We start from the raw sequence: 27,587 nt of genomic DNA on the forward strand, positions 1-27,587 counted from the left end.
TTGGCCACTTTATGACTGGGACTCGTATGTACTTATATGTGTACGGATGTTGTGCTGACAGTAAAATGAGAACTTCTTCAAATCTAGAATGGCAACCTTGTGAGCCCATTAATGAAATACCTGGTGACTGTGCGCGGCAGTTCTCCTTTCTTCAGCCATACGACCTTCTGGGAACTGTAAAGAACAAAACAACTGAATGGTAAGTGCTAGGTTTGAAAAGCACATCTCAGAAAAGTGGAAAAATTGTACAATTTAGTTTCTTTTACATCTAAGGATTTGCGATAAACCGTTACATTAATGGAGGAAGGGGCATTTCATAGCAAAAAAAAAACTAATTCTGCCTCCTGGTTGACAGCAATTCATTAGGAAGGTCCAGGGTGTCTGGCACGTCATCAACATCTTCCAATCCATTAAAGTAGAAGAGATAGCTCACTGTTGGATAGGTTGCATTTAGACAGGCTGACACAGGCCATTGAATGACCAATGATTAGCCAAATGCAAGCCGATCCTCGGTTATTTAATGGCCTATGTAGACTAGCTTTGTACACAATACGATCACTCCGTGCTAGGTTGCTAACTGTTCAGAAATTCTAAGGCAGTCCATAAAAATAGTTGCTGTTTTGCCCTGTCCGTAAAACATTTTTAATCCCTTAGCGACAGAGCCACTTTGGTACTTAATGACCGAGCCAATTTTTACAATTCTGACCACTGTCACTTTATGAGGTTATAACTTTGGAACGCTTTAACGGATCCCGCTGATACTGAGATTGTTTTTTCGTGACATATTGTATTTCATGGTAGCGGTAACATTTCTTCGATATTACTTGCGATTATTTATGAAAAAAACAGAAATATGGCAAAAAATTTTAACATTTTGCAATTTTCAAACTTTGTATTTTTATGCCCTTAAATCAGAGAGATATGTCACGGAAAATAGTTAATAAATAACATTTCCCACATGTCTACTTTACATCAGCACAATTTTGGAAACAACATTTTTTTTTTGTTAGGGAGTCATAAGGGTTAAAAGTTGACCAGCAATTTCTCATTTTTTTTTATGGACCACATCAGATTTGAAGTAATTTTGAGGGGTCTATATGATAGAAAATAACGAAGTGTGACACCATTCTAAAAACTACACCCCTCAAGGTGCTCAAAACCCCATTCAAGAAGTTTATTAACCCTTTACGTGCTTCACAGGAACTGAAACAATGTGGAAGGAAAAAATGAACATTTAACTTTTTTTTGCAAATATTTTAATTTAGAACCATTTTTTTTTATTTTCACATGTGTAAAAACAGAAATTTAACCATAAATTTTGTTATGCAATTTCTCCTGAACACGCAGATACCACATATGTGGGGGTAAACTACTGTTTGGGCGCACCGCAGAGGTTGGAAGTGAAGAAGCGCCATTTGACTTTTTCAACGCAGAATTGGCTGGAATTGAGATTGGATGCCATGTCACGTTTAGAGAGCCCCTGATGTGCCTAAACAGTGGAAACCCCCCACAAGTGACACCATTTTGGAAACTAGACCCCTTAAGGAACTTATCTAGATGTGTGGTGAGCACTTTAAACCCCCAGATGCTTCACAGAAGTTTATAACGTAGAGCCGTGAAAATAAAAAATAAAAAATCGCATTTTTTCTATAAAAATGATTTAGCCCCCAAGTTTTTATTTTCACAAGGGTAACAAAAGAAATTGGACTCCAAAAGTTGTTGTCCAATTTGTCCTGAGTATCTGTGGGTAAACCAGTGTTTGGGCGCACGGCAGAGCTCGGAAGGGAAGGAGCCTTGTTTTGGAATGCAGACTTTCATAGAATGTTCTGCGGGCGTTATGTTGCATTTGCAGAGCCTCTGATGTACCTAAACAGTAGAAACCCCCAGAAGTGATCCCATTTTGGAAACTAGACCCCCCAAGGAACTCATCTAGATGTGTGGTGGGAACTTTGAATGCCCATGTGCTTCACAGAAGTTTATAATGCAGATTCGTGAAAATAAAAAATATTTTTTTTTCCACAAAAAAAGATTTTTTAGCCCCCAAATTTTTATTTTCACAAGGGTAACGGGAGAAATTGGACCCCAAAAGTTGTTGTCCAATTTATCCCGAGTACGCTGATACCCTATATGTGGGGGTAAACCACTGTTTGGGCGCACGGCAGAGCTCAGAAGGGAGGGAGCACCATTTGACTTTTTGAGCGCAAAATTGGCTGTCGTGTTTGGAGACCCCCTGATGTACCTAAACAGTGGAAACCCCCCAATTCTAACTCCAACCCTAACCCCAACACACCCCTAACCCTAATCCCAACCCGATCCATAATCCTAATCACAACCCTAACGATAATCACAACCCTAACCCCAAAACAACCCTAATCTCAACCCTAACCATAACCCTTAGCAAAACCCTAAATCCAACACACCCCTAATCCTAATCTCAACCCTAACCTCAAACCTAACCCTAATCCCAATACACCCCTAACCCTAATCCCAACCCTAACCTTAACCCTAATCCCAAACCTAACCCTAATCCCAAACATAACCCTAATGCCAACCCTAACCCTAATACCAACCCTAATCCAAACCCTAACCCTAATTCCAACTCTAACCCTAACTTTAGCCGCAACCCTAGCCCTAACTTTAGCTCCAACCCTAGCCCTAACTTTAGCCACAACCCTAACCCTAACTTTAGCCCCAACCCTAACCCTAACTTTAGCCCCAACCCTAACCCTAATTTTAGCCCCAACCCTAGCCCTGGCCCTAACTTTAGCCCTAACCCTATATTTAGCCCCAACCCTAACTTTAGCCCCAACCCTAAGGCTACTTTAACACTTGTGTTGTGTGGCATCCGTCGCAATCCGTCGTTTTGGACAAAAACCGGATCCTGCAAATGTGCCCGCAGGATGCCTTTTTTGCCCATAGACTTGTATTGCCGACAGATGGCCACACGTCGCGTCCGTTATGCACTGGATCCATTGTGTTTTGGCGGACCGCCGTCACAAAAAAAAGTTCAATGTAACCTTTTTTTTGTACGTCGCGTCCATTTCCGAGCATGTGTGGCCGTAACTCTGCCCCCTCCTCCCCAGGACATAGACTGGGCAGCGAATGCGTTGAAAAACTGCATCCGCTGCCCACGTTGTGCACAATTTTCACAACGTGCGTCGGTACGTTGGGCCGACGCATTGCGACGGCCCCGTACCGACGCAAGTGTGAAAGAAGCCTAACCCTAGCTCTAACCCTAAATTTAGCCCCAACCCTAACCCTAAATTTAGCCCCAACCCTAATTTTAGCCCCAACTGATCTCTCCTGCCGGCCGGCAGATGGTGGGCGCACTGCGCATTCGCCCGCCATTTTCTTTCCCGATGAAGAAGCCGGCGGGCAGGAGAGGACGCAGGAGGACCCAGGGACACCGGTAAGTATAATAGGGTCCCCGAATCCCCCTATTTTTCTGTCCTCTGATGTGCGATCACATCAGAGGACAGAGAATGACATCGCTTTTTTTTTTTTTTGCGACCGACGGTAAAAACCGACCCCGATCATGTTCTTTGGGGTCTCGGCTACCCCCGGCAGCCGAGACCCCAAAGATTCTTCTGGTGCCGGCCGGCGGGCGCACTGTGCATGCGCCCACCATTTTTTTGCCGGAAAAAGATGGCAGCACCCATCGGGAGCTATGAGGAGCACCGGGGGAGACAGGTGAGTATCAGGGGCTATCGGGGACCCCATTTCTCTGTCCTCTGATGTGCGATCACATGGGAGGACAGAGAAATTAAAAGGGAAATCGCGTTTTTTTTTTTTTGCGATCGACGGTAAACGGTTAATTACCGGCGATCGCAACTCGGGGGTCGGTAAAACCCCCCCGAATCATGTTCTCTGGGGTCTCGGCTACCCCCGGCAACCGAGACCCCAGAGAAAATCCGACTATGGGGGGCGCTATTCACTTTTTCCACAGCGCCGTTAGTTAAGTACCCTTAACTGCCGCCATTAAAAGGCGTATCGGCGGTCTTTAAGGGGTTAAGCCATCTGTGTTTTGGTTTTTTTAAGCTGAAGAAAACTTACACAGATTATGATGACTGTAATTATCATTATTTTTCAGTTTCCAGTCAATTAAGTTAGTGTTTCCATATCAGAATTATGGGCTGTAAATATTGATCAATTATAATCATAATTTATTATGCTTTTCCAATGTAGCCATAAAAAATATTGTCTGTCCGTGATTTTTTTGGTAAGCCATCCAAACAAAATAATAACGTTGGCAACCCTGGTTCTGTGTGCACAAGTTGACGTGATCTCAGCAGCACATCACCAGTTTATACAGGACAGTGTGATGCCAAAATATATATTTAAAAAAAAACCAGCTGTTTCCATTGAGAGTTTTCGAATATTTTATAATTTGACTGTAACACTACAAGAATAGAAAAAAAAAACCCTAAAGAAATAACACCTGATACCAAGACAACATAACCCACTAAAGTGTAGACATCAGCATGTACATCATATTCTCTCTTAACAGACTGTTTAAAGGTAAGTCTGGTGTTTGTTTAACCAAGGGCCCCAAATCCTTATAAAACTTGCCCAGGACATTTCTCTTTTCCAGGTGCTCCTATGAACACTCATGACCAATAGCTGGCCAGTGTAAATAGACATTTCATGGTTTGCTGAAATTGCAAAGAGGGAAGAAACAAGTTTAGGCCGCCTCTTATCTAATGGCCTCCGAGCAGTTGTATGATCTGTGTACATGTTTATCCTTGGACATGATGTAACCGGACACTCAGGCTAGATTCACATTGCGTTAACAGCAGCCCATTCAACACATGCGTTAACGGGCTGCTGTTAATGCAAGTGCCGATACGTCATCGCGCTAGCACAGATAGAGCTAGCAGATGCTCTATCTGCGCTAGCAGTGACGGACCCGGAAACGCTGCAGCCCGCGTCCCAGGGTCGTCACTCAATGACGGCACATCGCTAGCGGCGCACGCCCATTGTGGGCGTGCGCTAGCGATACGTCCGACATAGGACTTAATGGCGGTGATAATGCCACGGTGTAACGTAGTCCGTCCAACGGACACCTATAACGTAATGTGAACCCAGCCTTAATCTTGAGGGGAACCTTTTTTTCTGCCAAGCAGGGCTGGCATTAGGGGCAGACAGCCGGGGCCCCTAGCCAGTGGCCGCTATGGGGCCCATGAGTAAGAGGGGCCCAGCACCGCCCCTCCCCGCATCGCGCATTCAGTTTATCGGCATCATAGATGCCGATAAGGTTGAAAGCAGTGATGGAGGAGAGAGAGTCATGTGGCGCTCCCTCTCCCATCATTCCCCCTCTGTCTCAGAGACACTCTGCAGAAGCCAGAGCAGCTGGGGAATGAGGAGGAGAGGTAAGTATTGTGTGTGTGTGTGTGTCTGTCTGCATTATAGTGTCTGCTGCACGATGGTATGTGTGGAGGTACTGCACTATACTGTGTGTGTGGGGACTGCACTATACTGTGTCTTTTTGGGGGGGCTTCATTATACTGTGTGTAGGGCTGCACTATACTCTGGGGGGCTGCAATATACTCTGAGGGGGTTGCTTTATACTCTGTGGGCTGCATTATACTGTGTGTGTGTGTGGAGCTGTATTATACTCTTAGGGATGTGCATTATACTGTGTGCAGGGATTGCACTATACTGTATGTGGGGGGACTGCACTATATTGTGTGTGGGTGGGCTGCAATATACTGTGTGCATCTCTGGTGGGATGCATTATACTCTAAGGGGGCTGCATTATACTGTGTGTGTGGGGGGGGCTGCATTATACTGTGTGTGAAGGGGGCTGTATTATACTGTGTGTTTGCGGGGGGGGGGGGGCTGAATTATACAGTGTGGGGTCTGCATTATAATGTGTGTGTGGGGCTGCATTATACTATGTGTGTGGGGGGCTGCATTACACTGTGTGTGAAGGGGGCTGCACTATACTGTGTGTTTGTGGGGGTAGGGCCTGCATTATACTGTGTGTGCGGGGGGCTGCATTATACTCTGAGGGGACTGCAGTATAATCTATGAGGGGGGGGCTGCAGTATACTCTATCAAGGTCCATGGGGAGTGCATTTTACTATATGTACTATATGGGATCTGCATTATACTGTATTGAGGACTATCTGTACCAATCATTCTTCCTCAGCTGGAGTAAGGGTAGGTTCACACGGTCAGTAAATGATGCGGGGTTGGATATTGCGTACTTGTGCAGCGGCCAGATGTTACAGCATAGTTGATGGGATTTTGAAATCCCATGCCCACTATGCGTGCACAGATGCCCGCAGCTCACCCACAGAGACAAACATGCGGCACAACTTTCAAGACCGCAGCATGTCAATTTATCTTTATTAGTCTCTGCAAGATAAATTTCACCTGTACAATGTATTGGAAGTAGTGATGCCGCACGGCTCAATGAACACTGGCGGATTCACCTGCGTTCAATAGCCAGCAGCGCTTTGGACGCAGCGGACATGTGCTGCGTCCAAAGCGCTGCCAATTACTGAACGTGGAAATAACAGAAAATCGACTAGCACATCCAAACTAGTGTGAATAGGTGCATACCAGGAGCAGCTACCTCCGTATACAATACATTGTACAATTTTTTGTATATTATATATGGAGGTAGCTGCTCCTGGTATGCACCTATTCACACTAGTTTGAATGCGCCAGTCGCTTTTCTGTTATTTCCATGTTAGCTTACTGACTGAGCACTTCTCCCTTCACCATGTGGTTTTTAATTACATCTAATCACATTTGGTTTCAATCAACCCACATATGTACACTTTACTGAGAGAGGTGTCCACATTTACCCATGCATTCAGACATTAGCCTTAGGTAAATGTTCACATTGGACAGGGAGGTCAGGGACCCATCAGATTAATGAGACCACCTTGATGATGGTTGATGGGCTCACACTATTTGGCCAAATTTTGTGCAAAGTGTCTCATAAATATTTTTCCTAATGTTCAAAAGCCATTTTGCTATTCATATTTCATATAGACATGCTTTGGCACGATAGAGTGCAACCTTTTTTTGTAAATTACTGAAAGAGTGCACCTACCCTAAAGAGGCCAGGAAACAAGCGAACAACTTCAATATTGTCGATTGCGCTTGTTTAACGGCCTGAACTTAGCACTTGTAAATACAACAGAAATGTTTCTGTGTGATGTGCAATATGTGAGCATTAAACTTTTGCCCAGGGTCCCACTTTGTGTAAAAAGGGCCCTGGTGCCAAGATCCAATGCATATTTATTACATCATTTGTTTGGAGGCCGCATAAAATTATTAACTTAAACATTAGCCCACTATATATATATATCTTATTTAATCATGTGTTTTTATAGAATTTTTAAAATATAAGGCATTACATCCCACACCCCAATCCCCAAACCCATCCCCCTATATTTAATCAAGCAAATAAATTAAATAACTCTCCCCCCAGTGTGATGGCTGGAACGGCTTCTCTTTGGTAAATTGTGTGATGTTAGAGGGTACTGATGATGTTGCTACTCGGAACTGGTTTTCCAAGTTGGCATCAGTCTGGAGCGCACTCAACTTTTCATGATGGAAATTTTTCAAAAGAACCGCTTGCAGCAATTAGTTGTTCCGAACACAGATGCATATTTAAATGCTTGTCTCCTCACAGTGGGAAAATCATCACTGCTCAATGCATGTCTCCTCCCAGAGGGAGGTTGTTGTACAGAGCTTTCAGCTCCTCATCGTTTTGCAGTTGAATGACTTCATGTTGCAGGTTATCAGACACATCAGCTGATTCCACATTGAATGGTGTAGCAAAGATATTCAATTCCTTTTGTTTAACTTTGACATCCTTGATTATTTCACTAAATACCTCAATTAGTTTTGCACATTCACCACCGTATTCAAGTGTCGTAGAAGACTTTTGTCTTTTCACAGTGGGGAAATGCACAGCGTTATTTCTTTCGAATTGCACTTTCCACAGTCTTAGTATAGCTTCAAATGATTTCACGTTTGAAAGCAAGGAGCTAAGAAGCTGGTTGGGGCCCGGCAGCTTGGCGTTCAGCTCTGAGAGGTACTTGGTAATGTCCACCATGAACACTAGATCACACTGCCACTTGCCATCATTGAGTTCACTGACAGGTTTCCTCTTCATCTCCATGAACTCCTTGACGTCACCGCTCTGCTTTCCGGCTGACCGGCGCTGACAGTGCAGAGGAAAGCAGAGCGCCGGGGGACAGACAGCTGAAGGTAAGTATGTAGTGTTTGTTTTTTTAACGTTTAGGCTGGTAAACCAGGGTAAACATCGGGTTACTAAGCGCGACCCTGCGCTTAGTAACCCGATGTTTACCCTGGTTACCCGGGGACTTCAGGATCGTTGGTCGCTGGAGAGCTGTCTGTGTGACAGCTCTCCAGCGACCAAACAGCGACGCTGCAGCGATCGACATCGTTGTCGGTATCGCTGCAGCGTCGCTGAGTGTGAAGGTACCTTAAGACAATTAATTTCTTTCTTGACAATGCAATTAACGCTTTTTGTGAGCCAACCATCTGTAGTAAAGCCAGTTAACATTAAATGGTAGCTCAAATTTTTTTAGTGATAAAACAAGTCTCTCAAACAAGTCTTCACCTCTTGTACTGCCATGCATGGCTTCCAGAGACAGCAGTTCTTCTCGCGTATCACACTCTGCAGTGATTCCATGAAGGAAAATGGCTAGTTGGGCAGTATTTGCTATGTCCATTGCCTGATCACAAACCAGAGAAAAAAATTGGAAATCTCCTGCCGAATCTATGAGTGTTTTTTCAATGTCTTGTGCCAAGTCAGTAATCCAATCCAAGACAGTTCTCTGAGATAAACCAACAGTTTGAAACTATTTTACTTTGTGGCTAACAACTCAGCGGCAGCCATCATGCACTCTCCACACAAACTCTCCCTCTACATGAGGTCTCCGCTTCTTTGCAACTAGCTGGCTCACTACATAGCTCGCCTGAATAACATTGTTTCTGTCACAACGAGGCCTAGTAACCTAGTAACAGAGGCTGATAGTGATTACAAACTCCACTTTAGAGCACTGATTTTATGCAGACACATTTGGCATTCAAATTCATTGAGTTTTTTATGTTTAGAGATGTAATGATGCTGAAGATTGGCTTTTTTCATTACTGCTAACGCAGCACCACAAACCAGGCACACAGGTTTGCCTTTGACTTCAACAAAAAAATATTAATTTGACTATTTATCTTGAAAAGATCGACACTCTGTCTCAACTTTTCTTTGTAGTGGTCATGTGTAGGATGTCACACCACTACCTTAAAAAACACAATTGAAAAATCAAAAGCATGATTGAGCAAAATAGTTTCAGCATCAAAACAACAGTGAAATTATTATATAAAACATGAAAAATGTTAATGTCAAAAGAGAAAATCATAGTACCTAATAGTTAAATACTATAGTAGTTCCAAAAGATCCAGTTCAGTAATTAGACATAGCATCATCCCCTAAATAAAGCATGCAGCAGGAAAAGGTGATTGTGTAATGCACATGATACACCTTGACTGCTGTATACATCACATAGGAAACACTGAGCCTGAGTTATACATTACATAGGGTACACTGACCCTGAGGTATACAGCACAGAGGGGACACCGAGCCTGATGTATAAAGCACATAGGGGACACTGAGTGTAAAGTATACAGCACAAAGGGGACACTGAGCCTGAGGTATACAGCACAGAGGGGACACCGAGCATGATGTATAAAGCACATAGGGGACACTGAGTGTAAAGTATACAGCACAAAGGGGACACTGAGCCTGAGGTATACAGCACACAGGAAACATCAAGCCTAAGGTACACAGAAGAAAGGGCACACCAAGCCTGAGGTTTACAGCACAGAGGGGACACTAAATCTGAGATATACAGCACATATAGGACACAGCCTGATGCATAAAGCACATGGGGTGCACCAATCCTGATGTATACAGCACATAGGGTACTCCGATCCTGAGGTATACAGCAGATTGGGTACACCGATCCTGAGGTATATGGCATATAGGGTACACTGAGCCTGAGATATATGGCATATAGGGTACACTGAGCCTGAGATAACAGTACAAAGGGCACACTGAGCCTGAGGTATCCAGCACAAAGGGAACATCAAGCCTGAGGTATACAGCACAGAGGGGACACCAAGCCTAGGTATACAGCAAAAAGGGGACACCAAGACTGAGGTATACAGCACACAGGGGTCACTGAGCCTGAGGTATACCACACATAGAGGACACCGAGCCTGAGGCAACAGCACATAGAGGACACAGCCTATGTGCTGTATAACTCAGGCACAGTGTCCCCGACGTGCTGTATATCTCAGACTTGTTGTCCCTTTTGTGCTGTATACCTTAGGCTCAGTGTCGCCTCTGTGCTGTATACTTCAGGTTGTGTCCCCTATGTGCTGTATACTGTATCTCATGCTGTGTCCTCTATGTGCTGTATAACTCAGGCACGGTGTCCCCTGAGATACAGCATACGAGTTCGAGAAGGCGGAGGGCACCGCTGAATGTATAAATATTGGGGCTCACCGTGGACTTGGAATCATTGCGACTTCACCCACAGAGAAAAAGATCAAGTCCACACAGAAGGGAGCACCACAAACATGTATAAAAAAAGTACAAAATTTTATTGATAAGCTTTACAAAAAATAGTGCAACACACAGAAGGACACATCACACAGAAAAAAAGATTAAAAACATTAAAAGTGCAACAACAGGACAAAGCTTATACACAAGTCATATCCTAATATAGGGACAATGACATCCCACATCCCTAACCCCTCCAAAATAGTAATGTAATATAATATAATGGCCTACAGTATAACCATATACAATATGCTTAGTATGATATCACAGTACCATATAGCCCTACAGATATAGGTAGAAAACCGTGAACCCCACAGGCAAAGAAGATCAATGCCTAAACGGCTTCCAACCAATAAAGCCATGCAAAATAGAAGGACCACAAAATATGATAAGGTCCTGCATGTCAAGAAAACAATCAAATACATACACCAGATGGGATCCAAATGCTAAAATCAGGCTAAAGCCATATGCGTGCTGATGGAAAAGAAAGGGGGGGGATGTGGGGAAAACAAACCACGCGTATCGCCGAGGAAATTGTGGCTTCCTCAGGGAGAGGTAGCATACTGTGTAGCGTGTTGATCAGATATTTATGCAGAATAAGAATGAGGTAAATAATGTTCACCTGTTAGGAGACGGCGTCAGGAAAGGCACATGGGGCAGACTGGTCACGGCCATCTTGTAAATCCACAAGGGCAGTGTGCTATCAATAAAGTTGTATGAAAGTGAAGTCCATGCATGCGCAATGGAGGAGTACTTCTGCAGAGTAGTCCAAGAAGATGTAATAGAGAATAGACTTTATTTCTACGCGTTTCGTGGTGATCACACCACTTCCTCAGGACAGTCTATACACATACACATACAGGGTCTTGTATTTATAGCAAAAGAAGGCACATGGAGATGCCTCCTTTCAAAAAAGGAGGCCCCCCTCCCAGAGTTACACATGCAAAAGGAACTTTCCAAGCAGAGCTGTGTACTAGATCAGCCTGCAGCAAAGGCGACATCTCCCATCCCAGAGCAAGGTCAGGGCTCTAACTACAGGCAAGATCCATATATAGCAGATTCAGAAGGGAATAAGGCTGATATATCAAGTACTCCCTGCCTGTCTCAATTTGCTAGTAATATAGACCAGGAATTCTCTTCAGACTCTGAGTTTACAGCACCTGATGATGCTCATGATAAATGGAGCTTATATTAAATTGCTTATACTACGTTCACACTAGCGTTGTGCGCCGCTGCGTCGGCAACGCGATGCACAACGCACGCAAAAACACTGCATTTTTCGACGAAAATTGGACGCAAGAAAAATGCAACTTGTTGCGTTTTCTTGGTCCGACGCTAGCGTAAAAAAAGACGCACGTGTCGGAAAACGCAACAAGCAAAAACGCATGCGTCCCCCATGTTAAACATAGGGGCGCATGACGCGTGCGTCGCCGCTGCGTCGCCCGACGCTAGCGCGACGCACACTAGCCGAACGCTAGTGTGAACGTAGCCTTATAGCTGAAGTGCGTGATGCATGCAGAGTGGAGATTGCGACTGTAAGGAGGGATATTCAACTTATTTCACACAGAGTTGAGACCCTAGAAGATGACCATGATCTAACCCGTACATATATTTCTCAGCTCCATTCCACGGTTATGGCGCAGCATGAAGCAATTTGTGACTATCAAAGACACCTGGAGGATTTTGACAATAGGGGTCGCAGACATAATTTTAGGGTTCGTGGCTTGCCAGAACCTCACGGCGAGGAAAATCTTCCTAAGATTTTACAGAATATTTTTAACAAAATAATGGACGCTCCTCCTGCTCAACAGATCAAACTTGATAGGGCACATAGAGCACTACGTCCTAAAGGATCATCTCCACTGCCCCGTGATATCATATGCTGTGTCACAGATTATGGACTGAAGGAAGAAATAATGTTCCATGCCAGGAGAAAACGGAGCATTCAGTTTGAGGGAAATCAACTCCAGATTCTGCCAGACCTCTCCTGGATCACTCTGCAAAGGAGGCGTCTGCTACGTCCTCTTCTAACAACATTGAAAGATAACCAAATCATGTACAGATGGGGGTTCCCATTCAGCCTTACAGCCAGAAGAAATGGCCGCTCATCCACCCTTAGAGTTGCAGCTGACCTGCACCAGTTTTGCTCAGCCTTAGAAATTCCGGTCCCAAAACTACCAAACTGGGAACTGACCCACCGCCGTCCCCAGCTTGGCAGCAAATTTCAGCTAAAAAACGGCGTGCCTCCCCCCGGTCCTATCTCAGGAGAAAAACCACCACCCTTCTAGGCGCTGATGGAAAATTAAGAGGATTATTTTGCCTGTGTTGTTAACATGAACAGACCCTGGGACTTGCACTACGGATCATCTTATATCTACAGAAATATGACCGCATAAAATAATGCTGCCTCAACTGCAAGGCTGGCAGGGAGTGCAAGAAGGCACTCTAACGGCTCAGACTACTTGAATTCTCCAGAATCTTCTAGTTCGTTTTTTCCCCCTGTTTTTTCCCCCCGTATTAACATTTCCAGTTTCCTGATGTCAGTTCGGGCGTCAGAGAAGGAATATGGTCAATGTGGGATTTTGACCACGGTTCAAAAAGTAATCAGGCTCTGGACTTGTTTTTGGAGTCTAATTTCAAATGGGATAAGCAGGGATAGGCAGTGGTCCAGTATCCTATCACTAAACCCAAGGGACCTGGAAATAGGGAGAGTGCAGGGCATGTTATACCTTAGGGGTAGATGTGATTTATTGATAGCCCCCCAGGGACTGACAGGGAATTGTCTTCCGATGTTGTGACTTGAAGGATTTCTCCACCTAAGCGAATTGGGGCTCCACCTTACCTATCCTCAGCAATTGGTGAGATTGTTCCAATATTACATTTATGTACATATCTCTTCCAATTGATCTTACCCTTCCCTTTATTTTGTGATATCTGCTAATACTAATGCAACCAAGGTTATCTGTATTGGCACTTGATAAATGCTTCATCTATAGGCATTATCACCATTTAATCAGGTACCTTGGGTTGAGTGATGGGACACTGGACCACTGCCAGTGTCTGCACAAAAATCTTGAATAAGTACTAAATTTTGTATGGCACGTCCCCTGACAGGGTATACCCAGTTGTACTTTTTTATCGATACATTTTCTTTGGGTGACAGTTTATTTAATATATTCCTTTATTTGGTTATACATTAAAAGTTATGTTTTAATTCCTGCTTATGCTATGTTCTCAAGATTTTGGTAGGATCATGTGATACATTTAAACTATTATATATTGCTGTTTTTGCGTAATTTCAAATGGGGTCACACTTGGTAACGTGACCAAGAGTTTGTTTGTTCCCTACCTTCCCTTCTCCCTCCTTGTCTTCCTTCTTTTATTTTTCTTCTCCTAGGTAACGGCATCATGTATCTATCCCAGTATGGAGTGGGTAGCTTGGTGGGCCACTACTTGGTCAAGAGAGGGGGCCAGTGGACCTGGAAGCGGGTGAGATATATTGCTTCATCTCGTATATATTGTTTTTTTTTGGAGACAGTGGCTCTATCATGGTGCGTCTCATGTCAATAAATGTTAAGGGGCTCAACTCGGATGTTAAGAGATGCCTCCTTCTATGAGAATTGAAGTCTTCAAAGGGAGATATTGTGTTTCTGCAGGAGATGCACCATGATGGAACAGGATCCTTCAACTTTGCTATTGGAAGATTTCCAATAGTATAAACAGCCACCCAAAATAGGAAAAAAGTGGGAGTGGCGATTATGGTAGCTCAAAATTGCCCTTTCCAGGTTATTAACTTGGACTCAGACCCTAATGGACGATACTTGATCCTAACAGAAACTTTGAAGGGAGTCCCTATGATACTATGTAACGTATATGTCCCCAATTCTGGACAGTTACTTTTCCTAAATCGGGTATTAGCTAAATTACGTCAAACCCCATCACATGCGCTATATTTGGGGGGTGATTTTAATTTGATTTTTTCAGCATTAGCGGAGAGGCTTTCTGTAAGTGGCGCCCCAACCCCATTGACTTTGACTAGACAAACGAAGGTGTTCCTTGCGCTAATTCGAAAGCATAGCCTCTATGACCTGTGGCGTACCTCTAACCTGACAGCCAAGCAATACACATTCTATTCACGTCCACACTCAACCCACACGCGGATAGACTCTTTCTTTGGCAATCTCTTGGCTTTGCGAGGAACTGCAACAGCAGACATTGGCCAAATTACGTGGTCGGATCATGCACCAGTTATACTGGATCTCCGCCCGGCCTCCTCGCCAAGACAGGAATGTCATTGGAGGCTAAATGATTATTTACTCAAACATCCAATGCATAAAGCCAAACTCCAAGAACAGTTGGAGGATTACTTTACTCTAAATAAAGATTCTGTCCCTTCGCTCTCCTCAGTTTGGGAGGCGCATAAAGTTGTAATGTGAGGGAACTGCATTTCATTAGCATCACACTTAAAAAGAGACAGTAATCATCAACAGATGACTCTTTTGGCACGTCTCAAAAAGTTGGAACGAAGAATGTCTGTGCAACCCTCTAAACGTACACTTAAAAAAATTGTTGAGGTAAGGGGTGGGCTGAGGGTTCTCGCTATCCAGAAAGTTGAAAAAATGATGGTGTATACTAAGCAAAAATACTATGAGAGGGGTAATAAGGCCCACGATCTCTTGGCAGCTCAGTTGAGGGAGAGATTGGTTCAGGCTTCCCCCTTTGCCATTAAAAATAAACAGGGACACCTCATATATGACCCACAGAAACAAGCAAACATATTTCAGGATTACTATTCCCGTCTATATTCATTACCCTCCACTCTACCCATAGACCAGATTGATAGATCTGAAAGACTCAAAACTTAAGGTACCGTCACACTAGACGATATCGCTAGCGATCCGTGACGTTGCAGCGTCCTCGCTAGCGATATCGTCCAGTGTGACAGGCAGCAGCGATCAGGCCCCTGCTGTGCTGTCGCTGGTCGGGGAAGAAAGTCCAGAACTTTATTTGGTCGCTGGACTCCCCGCAGACATCGCTGAATCGGCGTGTGTGACACCGATTCAGCGATGTCTTCACTGGTAACCAGGGTAAACATCGGGTAACTAAGCGCAGGGCCGCGCTTAGTAACCCGATGTTTACCCTGGTTACCATCCTAAAAGTAAAAAAAAACAAACACTACATACTTACCTACCGCTGTCTGTCCTCCAGCGCTGTGCTCTGCACTCCTCCTGTACTGTCTGTGAGCGTCGGTCAGCCGGAAAGCAGAGCGGTGACGTCACCGCTCTGCTTTCCGGCCGCTGTGCTCACAGACAGTACAGGAGGAGTGCAGAGCACAGCGCTGGAGGACAGACGGCTGTAGGTAAGTATGTAGTGTTGTTTTTTTTTTTACTTTTAGGATGGTAACCAGGGTAAACATCGGGTTACTAAGCGCGGCCCTGCGCTTAGTTACCCGATGTTTACCCTGGTTACCAGCATCGTTGGTCGCTGGAGAGCTGTCTGTGTGACAGCTCTCCAGCGACCAAACAGCGACGCTGCAGCGATCCGGATCGTTGTCGGTATCGCTGCAGCGTCGTTAAGTGTGACGGTACCTTTACTTGGACTCCTGTCAATTACCAACCTTGAGTGTGGAAGCCCTTTTAACACTAAACAACATAATAACCGAAGAAGAACTGGAGAATACAATTAAAGAATTGCCCCAGGGTAAAGCCCCAGGACCTGATGGGTTCACATATTTATACTACAAAACATTCCAGAAAGAATTGATGGCCTTTATGTTACCACTCTTTAATTCCTTCATGTCAGGTTCTCCCAATCCCTCCTCTATGCTGAGTTCAAATATCACAGTAATACATAAACAGGGAAAGGACCCTGCTGATTGCGTCAGCTATTGTCCTATATCCCTACTAAGTGCTGATCTTAAAATATTTACTAAAATCCTGGCTAATAGAATGAGTTTGCTTCTTCCGGATTTAATCCATAAAGATCAGGTCGGTTTTGTGGCAAATAGGCAAGCGGGTGATAACACTAGACGTACTATAGATCTTTTTTCAATATTATGTCCAACAAATTACCATATGGCACTTCAATCCTAAATGCAACAACAATATGGATAATCAATGGCATTAACCACTGATTCCAAAGAAGAGAACCATAAACAATATTGCTAAAAAAGAATTTATTTATTAACAATATTTAAAAAGGTTACGGAACATAATTTACAAAAAGATACCCTAGGGGGCCGAAAAAAACATCCTATAGCAAAATGTACATAGCCTAAAAACTGCACATAGAGAGATCTATCGAAAATTCAATAGATCACATAAAGAGTGATGTATATCCAGATCCGCCTGATGCCTGTCATTGCACATGTATAATCATAGAGAGCGCCCCTGCAGGGAATACATAATATGTATGCGGCCAGCCAAATCTACCGTAAGCGCTTACATGGCACCGCTCCCCGAACCGAACATCCCTTGGGTACGCCCCCGGAAGAAGCTAAGGGCGAAACGCGCGTCGGGGCGAGAGGGGAACGCCGAAATCATCCGTTAGTTAGAAGTTGCAGCCTTTATCTACTTACTTCAGCTGCGGTGAGATAATTTGTACTTTGCATTTAATGTTCCTATCTATACCTATTTGTCTGCACAGTATATTATGTATAAGGCAGCTAAATCGTCACCATGCATAACACAAAAGGAAAATCAGTACAAGATACTGATGCATTGGTATCATATGCCGGAGGTTTTACATAATATTTACCCTGCCACGTCGGATAAATGCTGGAGATGCCTGGGGGCTGTGGGCTCATTGCCACATATATTCTGGGATTGCCAGACTATATCCCCATTCTGGAAGAGAGTACAGGGGTTGATTTCTCAGGTGTTAGATGTAGAGATTCCTCTGGATCCTGTGACTTTTTTGCTTAATGTTCCCCCCGTGCCCATGACAAGGGGCCCTGCCGCGCTGCTCCTCCATATCCTAACATCGGCGAAGTGTCTATTAGCCTCATACTGGAAGAAAAGCTCAGCTCCCTCCATGAAAAAACTCCGGATGAAGATTAAAGAAATGAGACGTATGGAGAATCTTACGGCCTGTATTAATAATCAACTTGATTTGTTCAATCGCATCTTGGCTCCATGGGATCACTATGTAACTAAGCTAACCAACTGATGTTACGTGCCTTTTTTCTTTCTTTCTGTGTCTTTTCCCCTCCCTGACTTTTTCCCTATCCCTTCCCTGTACCCCACCTACTCTTAGATGATGCATTAGATGTTTGCTCTAAGTTTAGCAGGAGCAGCAGTGCTGCGCACTGTGCCACTGGAAGAGACATCTAAAATGTTTTGCATTGTTTTGCTTAATTTTGCTACAACTATACTTATGTTTATGATGTTATTTGAATGAGAAAAAGGATTTTTTTTCAAAAATAAACAGTTAAAGGGAACCTGTCACCCCGTTTTTTGAGATTGAGCTATAAATACTGTTAAATAGGGCCTGCGCTGTGTGTTCCTATAGTGTATGTAGTGTACCCCAATTCCCCATGTATGCTGAGAAATAACTTACCAAAGTCGCCGTTTTCGCCTGTCAATCAGGCTGGTCAGGTCGGGAGGGCGTGGTGACATCGGTGGTTCTTCCTCAGCTTTACGTTGGTGGCGTAGTGGCGTAGTGGTGAACAAGCAGCGCGCGATCTGCGCTGTAATCCCTTGCATCGGTGGGGGCGGCCATCTTCCTGGGGCCGCGCGTGCGCAGATCGAGTGCTCTGCTGCACGGGGCTTCAGGAAAATGGCCGCGGGATGCCGCGCGTGCGCATTAGAGATCGCGGCGGCCATTTTCCCAAAGCCGAGATGCAAACTCGGCTTTGGGAAAATGGCCGCCGCGATCTCTAATGCGCCATTTTCCTGAAGCCCCGTGCAGCAGAGCACTCGATCTGCGCATAGGGAATCGGGGTACACTACATACACTATAGGAACACACAGCGCAGGCCCTATTTAACAGTATTTATAGCTCAATCTCAAAAAACGGGGTGACAGGTTCCCTTTAAAAAAAAAAAAAAGAGTAAAGTAAATGAATAACTTTTGCAAGCTGGGGGAGTGCTTGAACCTATGGTGTTAAAACATTTATCCTTTGTCAGGACCCTGCTACTGATGTTTTGAACCATTGAGCCATGAGTGAATTTGATTGGATTCTTTCATTAGGTGGTAGTTTCACAAGAGTCTGTGAAATCAAAGAGATAACAATGGAAAACAAAAAAAAACAAGAAACAAAAAAAACCCAAAGAAAGTCCCCGAGAATTTTTTTTTTCCTTCTTTTTTTTAATAAATAAAAACAAACGTTATAACGTGCAGAAGAATACTGAGGTTCTGCAGGGGAAACAGAGCAGAATCCATAGAAATATCCATATCAATTGAACAAATCAGTTGTTTCATTGAGTCCATTGGGATTTATAGTGTTCATCTTGTGAATCCAGAAGATCTCTTTCCTGTTAAGAGTCTGGACTCGATTAGGATTATCAAGGGGGACATGGTCAATAGGGATCACCCTGAAGGAGATCCTTTTGTTGTCATATATTGCATAATGCCTGGAAAGGCCATGCTGTAAAAATCCTTCTTTTATATTATACCTGTGTGAGTTTATTCTTTTATGCAGCTGTTGCGTTGTCCTGCCCACATATAATTTCTTACATTCGCATATAATGACATAGATGACAAAACTGGATTGGCAAGTCAAATGGTATTTGATTTGAAACTCATCTGAATTTCCACTGTCTGATGAAAAAGTTTTTGCATCATGAATGATGCTCGAGCAACATAGGCATCTCGGGATGCCACATCTATAGAAGCTTTGTCTGGGCTTTTTTGTAGAGGAATTGAGATCCTCTTTTTTCTTTAGACGGCTGGGGGCCAACATGTTTTTTAATGTTGGGGCCCTTCGAAAAATTATCAGGGGATTGTTGGGAAGAAGCTTCCCAAATATGGGATCATTAAGAAGTATGCCCCAATGTTTTTTCAGAACCAGGTGAATTCTCTTGTTCTGGGCTGAAAAAGGGGTAATAAAATTGTAGCTGAACTTAGTATCAGATGCTGATTTTTTTTTTACAACAGAGTATTTTTGACCTCACTGTGCTCTTTTGTGCCTTCAAGTTTCTTGGTGGTGTGTGTGAACATATTCCTACAGACTTGTTTAATTTGCAAGTAGCCCATGTGTTTCTGGTTCTATAATTGTTCTCTTGTTTCTACAAGACTAGGGAGTCTACCACTCCTTATGGGTCATTTGCATCAAAGCAAACAATACAATTTCTTATTGTACATCATATATTGTAGTAAAAAAACATCCAAGTGGGGTAAAATGATGGAAATAAGAAAGTCTTAGTTACTCACCGGTTAACGGTGTTTCTCGGAGTCCATGACAGCACTACGGAGAGAGGGGATCCGCCCTTCAGGAACAGGAAACCTACAGATACATAAGGGCGGCACCTCTCCCACGCATCAGTTGGTTTACAGAGCACAAGAGGACCACGAAGGTTAATAGCATACATAATAAACCATGATACAATAATAAACTATTCACTACCCGTGAATTATATAAATAAAGGAAGAGGTCTACACCCAGAACTTAAGAAGACGGGGAGGGTATGTACAGGTGCTGTCATGGACTCCGAGAAACACCGTTAACCGGTGAGTAACTAAGACTTTATCGGTCGTCCATGACAGCACTATGGAGAGAATTACAGAGAGTAACTAACTAGGGAGGGACTACAGCTTGCAGCACCCTTACACCAAAAGAGAGGTCAGAAGAGGCACCCAGGTTCAATCTATAGTGGTTATAGAATGTGTTTGGAGAAGACCAAGTAGCAGCCTTACAAATTTGGCCTAGACCGTTTTGTCGCCCTAATGAATCTGCTGACCCAGTGATGCTCAGCAATGTTACAGCCAAAGAGGGCCCCTAAGGCGGATACCTGCACTTTAAGAGTATTTGGGGATAACCCCATATCTAACCCCTTCTGTAAGAATTCCAAAATCTGGTCTATTGGTATTGACTGACCAGCTATTACCCCCGAGTTCTGAAGAAATCTCACCCAGATCCGGACATAAATTTTTGTGGTGATTATTTTTCTGCTCTTCAGCAGAGTGTTAATGAGGCCCGGAGAGAACCCCCTATCCTTTAACAGCGCCTGCTCAAAATCCACGCCGTCGGATGAAGGCCAACCGCCCGAGGATGGTAGACTGGGCCCTGGGATAGGAGATCCGGGATGTCTGGTAAGACCCATGGGTCGGATATATACACATAGCCCTTAGGCATGGAAACCACGTCCTTCTGGGCCAGAAGGGGGCAATTAATATCACTGTGGCTTTGTCCTTCCTGATTTTCCTCACCACCAGAGGAAGTAGAGACAGGGGAGGAAAGGCGTAGGCTAGTCTGAAGTTCCAGTCTATGAGGAGGGCGTCTACTGATAGAGGATTTTCTCTGGGGTTCAGAGAGCAGAATTGAGTCACTTTTCTGTTTTCTTTTGTGGCAAACAGGTCTACCTCTGGTTGACCCCACCTTTCCACGATGAGGTTGTAGATGGAGCCGTTCAGGGACCACTCTCCCTGCCTCAATGTGTTGCGGCTTAAGAAATCCACCATAGTGTTTTCTGCTCCACTTATGTGAAGAGCGGTCAATGAGAGAAGATGTTGCTCTGCTAGCTGGAACAGACGATCTGCTACGCACATTAGGGATTTGGAACGGGTCCCGCCTTGGTGGTTTATGTACGCCACGGTGACCCGATTGTCCGAGAATACCCGCACGTGGTGGCCCTGTAGATAAACAAGGTGTGTTTTAACTGCCTGTTCTACTGCCGTTAACTCCTTCAGGTTAGAGGACATTTCTATCTGACACCAATCCCAAAGCCCCTGGACCAATGTATCCCCCATGTGAGCCCCCCACCCAGAAGGGCTGGCGTCCGAGGTGACTATACGAGTTACATTATATTCCCAGGGGACCCCCGTGGACAGGTTCTCTCGGTTTAGCCACCATCCGAGGGATACAATAGCGTCTTGGGATAGGGTCAGCATGCTCTCCAGACATCCCCCCAAGCTTTTTTGTTGTATCAGCACCTCGCCCTGAAGTATCCTAGTATGATACTGGGCCCATCGGACCGCTGGAATACAGGACGAGAGAGAGCCTAACAGAGACATGGCTCTTCTAAGGGACATGGTGGGGTTTTTAGAGGCATTCAGCACCTGAAGGTGCAAGCGATCAATTTTCTCTTGAGGCAAACGGCATTCCTGAACCTGGGAATCCAGGGTCAGGCCTAAAAATTGCTACACCGTCATGGGCTGTAACCGTGATTTTTTAATATTTAGCATCCACCCGAGAAGCTCCAGAGCAGACATCACTTTATGTAACTGTTCCAGACAGTGATCTGCCGTATTACCTACGATAAGGAGATCGTCTAGGTAGGGGATTATTAGAATGTCGGACTCATGAAGGTGCGCCATAACTTCAGCCATTACTTTGGTAAACACCCGAGGGGCGACCGATACACCAAAGGGGAGGGCCCTATACTGGAAGTGCCTGACCACCCCATCCAACCGTACCGCCACCCTCAGGTATCGTTGGTGTTCTGCATAAATAGGGATATGGTAATAGGCGTCCTTTAAACCCAATACTACCATAAAGCAGTTTTTAAACAGTAGCTTTATTGCGGTGTTAATGGTTTCCATTTTAAATGATTGAACGGTCAGGAAATTATTAAGAGCCCTATGGTTAATAATTGTCCTGAAGGAGCCGTCAGGTTTACTTATCAGGAATAGCGGAGAATAAAATCCACTACCCTGTTCTCCTTCTGGAACTTCAGATAGGACATTCTTATTGAGCAGGTCGTGAACTTCCGTTTCCAGGACCGCCTGTTCTGCTGGAGAGGACCTGAGCGGGGTAATCCTGAAGAAATTCTGACGGATAGAGGAGAACTCTAGCCGCAGACCCGTAGCTATTATCCCCAAAATCCAATCGCTACTGGAGATTTTGGACCAGGCCGGGTAGAAGGCAGATAGTCTACCTCTCACCGGGGCGACTAGTCATTGGGGTGGTTTTTTGACCTCACAGGATGGCTCCTGACGTCCCCCACCTCCAAACATAAATCCAGTACCTCTCCTTTTTTTATCGTCCCATCTTCTCTGGTCTCTAGCTGGTCTACTTCGAAAGAATCTTTTCCCTGCGATGGGACGTCTGTAAGAAGTAGTTGGTAGATTGGGAAACTTCTTCTTCTCGTCTCCAGCTTTCTCCAGCAGTTCGTCTAGGACTGGACCAAACAGGTATTCCCCTTCGCACGGAATAGAGCAGAGACGGGATCTGGATTGAAGGTCACCCGGCCAACATTTCAGCCATAGGGCCTTGCGTGCTGCGTTTGATAGTCCTGCCGCTCTAGCCGCCATTCTTGCAGAATCCGCAGATGCATCCGCCAGAAAGGCAGCGGCATTCTGAATTGATGGTAGGAATTTCAACATAGAATCTCTGGAGACTCCCTCTTCCAATTTAGATCCTAGCTGATCCAGCCAGACCATCATTGATCTGGCTGCACATGTCGCAGCTACAACAGGTCTCAGGGTACCCGCCGACATTTCCCATGTCCCTTTAAGGAACGAGTCAGCCTTCTTATCGAGAGGATCCTTTAGGGAAGCCATGTCATCAAAGGGGATAGATTATTTTTTAGATGCCTTAGCCACCGCTGCGTCCAATCTTGGTGCCTTATCCCATGTGTTCACCATGGGGTCCTCAAAGGGATATCTACGTTTAAAGGCCGGTGGAAAGGAGCCTTTTTTCTCTGGCTTCTTCCATTCCCTTTTGATGAGGTTCTGAACCTTGTCATTGAGCGGAAAAGACCTACGCTTTTTTGGGTCTAAACCGCCAAACATTAGGTCCTGCGCTGAAAGTTCTGGCCTTTCGTCAGCCACCCCCATGGTGGATCTAACTGATTTAATCAGTTTGTCCATTTGGTCCAACGGAAAACAGAAACGGTTAGAGTCCTCTTCCGAAGAGGACGCTGAGGAGCCAGAGGCGTCTGAATCATTCACCCTACTAGGGCCAGCGGACGAATCCAAATCTGAGGCGCTAGGCTCCTTTCTTCTTTTGGAAGGCTCCCCCCGGGACAGGGATTTCAGGGAATCTTTCACCTCCTTCCTGATAATCTCCCTAAGGTTTGACGTAAAATCAGGAGATTCTTCCGCCACCTATGGGAGCGGAGAAAAGGGCTATGTAATTTTACCCCGGTGCTACCGCTATACCGTGTTCCCATCAATTTATTTCCTACCGTCTGCCGCACACACGACTGACAAAGTCTCTTAGGGTAGGCGTCTGGCAAAGGGCAAGCACATAGCGCGCACTCCTTGTTTTTAACTTTACCAGCGCATTTTTTCCCCTACGGAAATAAACATAGGAAAAGACTGCATCAGGGTACGTTCACGTAGATCTCTTACCCGGGCAGTAGCGGTAGGTACCGGATCACTGGGGGGTCGGTCCAGATCCTTTTGTTTAGATCTGCGACTGGGCTGATTACTGCGTCCGCGAGTCTTCGGCTGGGGGTTCGCATGGGACCTCTCCGAGGATCTGTCCTGCTCCTCCAGCAAACCGACGGTAGCTTCCGGCTCATCCATAGCTGCAGATGGGCTCACAAGCAGCCCTGCAGCGCTCTGTATGGCTATATATAGCCCTTCCCCCAGGTCCGGAACATGTGCAGGTGCGTGGCTAAATCCACCCCCGCACCTGCAGATCCTTGCACCCCCCCCTCCCCCCCGCCGCATGCAGGATAGCGGCGTTTTTTCGAAAAAAACGGCCGGCGTTTCACTTCCGGTTTAGGCCCCGCCCCCTCCGCGCGTCACTTCCAGTATCGGGCAGAGAGCTCAGGGACGCGCCCGGAAGCCCGGGGACGGCACCGCCGGTCCCCCCAGCCGCCACACTATCGCCGCCCGCAGCATAGCGACCCCCGGCTCCGGACCGGCCCCCCAAACCGGAAGGAGCACACAGGACGCTGCACCGCAGCGACGGGGATCAGAGGTGGGGAAGACCGAGGCCTAGGGGGGTGAATGGACCTCAGGGGGGGGGGACATATACACCTCGCTGCCACTGGGGATGGACCTCCACCGGACGCCGCTTCACGCTGCACCGCTCACTGTCGTGGAGTCCTACCCGGACCCACCGTGGCGCTTCTAGGGACCCGCACTGCCCGAGGTAGGAGACCCCCTCGCTACCTGGGTCGGACAGCCGGCCTGGGTGTTGATAGGAGAACGAAGTCGTATCTGAAGGGAATCCTGTCCTCCAGGAACAGGAAACCAACTGATGCGTGGGAGAGGTGCCGCCCTTATGTATCTGTAGGTTTCCTGTTCCTGAATGGCGGATCCCCTCTCTCCGTAGTGCTGTCATGGACGACCGATAAAATGTAATTTTTATGGTATTCTTAGTTCAGTAAAAAAGACCAGTATGTGGTGCTCCAGGATAGTATAATTATGGTGATAAGAATCTTATAAGGCTTATTTATATATTTTTGGTGGTTTATAAAAATGGGAGACGATGCTCAAGTGCACCGTTCAGCAGGCCAAGTTAAATGCGGATGTTTGCGATCGTGACACATGCAGCATCTGTTTGGTACAGAACAAGCTCAGCTCTTGACCCCATTCCATACACCCCACACACATGATTTAGATTGAAAATGTACATCTCACGTCATTAAAGTGTTTGAATTAAGAGGAATAGCAGATAACGTTATAAAACATAAAATACCTTATGCGCTTGTGTGCGTTCCTCCAGAATGAGATCATCTTGTTAATTTCTAATGCTCGTGTGGCACTGTTGCCCCCAGTACTGGCCTGTAATGTTCCATCTTCCATCTTTGGAAGAAAATCCTTTGCAAATGGGCTGCCCACATTATTAGCATTTCCGTCCTAAATGGTAAAACAATGGTATTACAGAAAAGTTATTCTTGTGTTATTCACCGCAAAGAAACAAAATGCTTGTCAAGAAGGCTATTCAAATAGAGTTATTTTATAAGACGCAATGACGACAATTTATTTGCAGTTTTCCTCTAAAGTTCACATGAAAAAGGGGATCAACCACACATACAAATATTATACAATGATCTACTTTGACTAGGCAAACTTTTCAAAACGGTTAACATTTTGATCAAAGTGCATAAACCCACTGACACATCACGGCGACTTGTTTAGGTGGGCCATGGTGACCACTGTCATCGTGACAAAAGACCTGTAATTTATGGCAGTCATTGCTTCTGTGGTGCTGAATGATATGGCAGTGGGCTTATACAATTTGATCAAAATGTTAACCAAGAACTTCATGTTCAGTCTTGAAAAATATTTAGAATTGAGAGTCCTCAGTGATTGATACCTTTTAATGGCTAACTGAAAAGATGGTAACAAATTGCAAGCTTTCGAGACTACTCAGGTCTCTTCATCAGGCATAGACTAATACAAATTCTGTAAGAACATATATTTATGCACAACACAGCACAGAAAAATGCCATAGATAAGACAGGTGACGTGAAGCCGAACCACCATTATGTGAGTGATAAACAGCTATGTCCATAAATATTGGAAAGTTCATAGATAAGGAGTGTGAATGTTTTATTGCCTTCTGGGGTCTGGTTCTATGTTATGGTGACCCCACATGGTCTGAGGAACAAATTCCTTAGTTGATGTAAAAAGACATAAATCCATGCAACACATTCATTCCTGCACTGAGAGTGACAAAGGTCATCATCAGCTTATATTCCACGATCCTTCTGTCTTGCTGAGATTTGAAGTTACCTTTTAATACAAGCAATTTCATGTCCATAATGCTATGATCGGGGAGACAAAAATGTATTGCCACAGATAGATCCATTCTTTTATTCTCTTATTGTATGGCGATGAGAGTTCATCCTTGTTCTCAGTTTCTGCCCTGTCTCCCCTACATACAGGTCCCAAGTTGGACATTTAGTACAAATAATTCAGTACACCACATTAGATGTGGTGCAGCTGAAGGTACCTGGGATCTTGTAGTCCTGATGTGAATTGGGGATCTTTATCTTGTCTGTGGTCATTATAAATGGACAGGTTTTACATTTTTTCTGGTTGCAAGGAAAGGTTCCTGCAGCTGTTGGAGAGAACAGCGAGCTTCTGACAATGATGCTTCTTAGATTTGGGGGCTGCCTAAAACACAGTAGTGGGGAGTCTGGAAAAATGGATTGAAAGCGGACATCTTTTTTAGTAAAGGTTGTAGTTTCTGTGCAGCTCCCCTTAGCACCTCCAGATTTGGATTGTAGGTGACTACTAGAAGCATCCAGTTATTTTTTTCTTTAGCTTTGTAATGTATCAGGTGATTCCTTGATATTCTGGTGGCTCTTGTAATTTGGTTTTGAATTAATGGTAGCCCTGATTAAAAAAGGTCTTTCTGAGGCGACCAAGGTGTTCATCTCTATCCATGGGGTTGGAACATATATGATTGTATCTGATGGCTTGGCTGTAGACAATAGAGATTTTATGTGTTTTGGATGGAAACTGTCCCATTTAAGGTGTGTTGGACGGTCAATTCTTCAGAATTGGTATTAGTCTATGCCTGTTGAAGAGACCGGAGCAGTCTTGCAAGCTTGCAATTTGTTGCCATCTTTTCAGTTAGCCATTAAAAGGTATCAACCACTGAGGACTCTCAATTCTAAATATTTTTCTATCCACTGGCTAACACGGTACCAAGATATATATCTTTCCTGTTCAGTCTTGAGAATTTTGATTAGCAGCTACAGATCTTGCTAAACATCTGCCACCATCTACCATAATCATGAATATTTCATACAGATAAAGAAACTCTCAATTGAGAGAAAGAAAATAAAGCTGCTAGAATAACCGAGCCAATCATCTGAACTGAATCCAATGGAAAACTTATGAAAGGAACTAAAGCTCAGAGTTCATAGGAGCCCATGGAGCCTTCAGGATTTGAAGAGTCTTTGTGTGGA

The 27,587-nt window shown here is 44.8% G+C and overlaps 1 protein-coding gene and 1 long non-coding RNA gene across 4 annotated transcripts in view; one reads left to right on the plus strand and one right to left on the minus strand.

Moving 5' to 3' along the window:
- POLG (DNA polymerase gamma, catalytic subunit) overlaps positions 1–27,587 on the minus strand; it is a 170,176-nt gene that overhangs the window by 39,469 nt on the left and 103,120 nt on the right. For all 3 annotated transcript variants that reach the window (XR_011320805.1, XM_069766214.1, XM_069766215.1), the window contains exons 13-14: positions 25,364–25,524; positions 121–174 (exon numbers count right to left, since the gene is read on the minus strand). Coding sequence is in view for 2 of the 3 variants with exons in the window: in XM_069766214.1 (XP_069622315.1) it covers positions 121–174; positions 25,364–25,524 (215 nt within the window). In the remaining variant the exon portion in view is untranslated. The remainder of the gene's footprint in view (positions 1–120; positions 175–25,363; positions 25,525–27,587) is intronic.
- LOC138676689 (uncharacterized) lies at positions 140–27,543 on the plus strand. Its single transcript, XR_011320806.1, has 3 exons — positions 140–199; positions 14,010–14,101; positions 27,430–27,543. It is a non-coding gene; the product is annotated as an uncharacterized lncRNA (long non-coding RNA).

Source organism: Ranitomeya imitator, chromosome 4 (assembly GCF_032444005.1).
Source record: "Ranitomeya imitator isolate aRanImi1 chromosome 4, aRanImi1.pri, whole genome shotgun sequence".
NCBI lineage: Eukaryota > Metazoa > Chordata > Amphibia > Anura > Dendrobatidae > Ranitomeya > Ranitomeya imitator.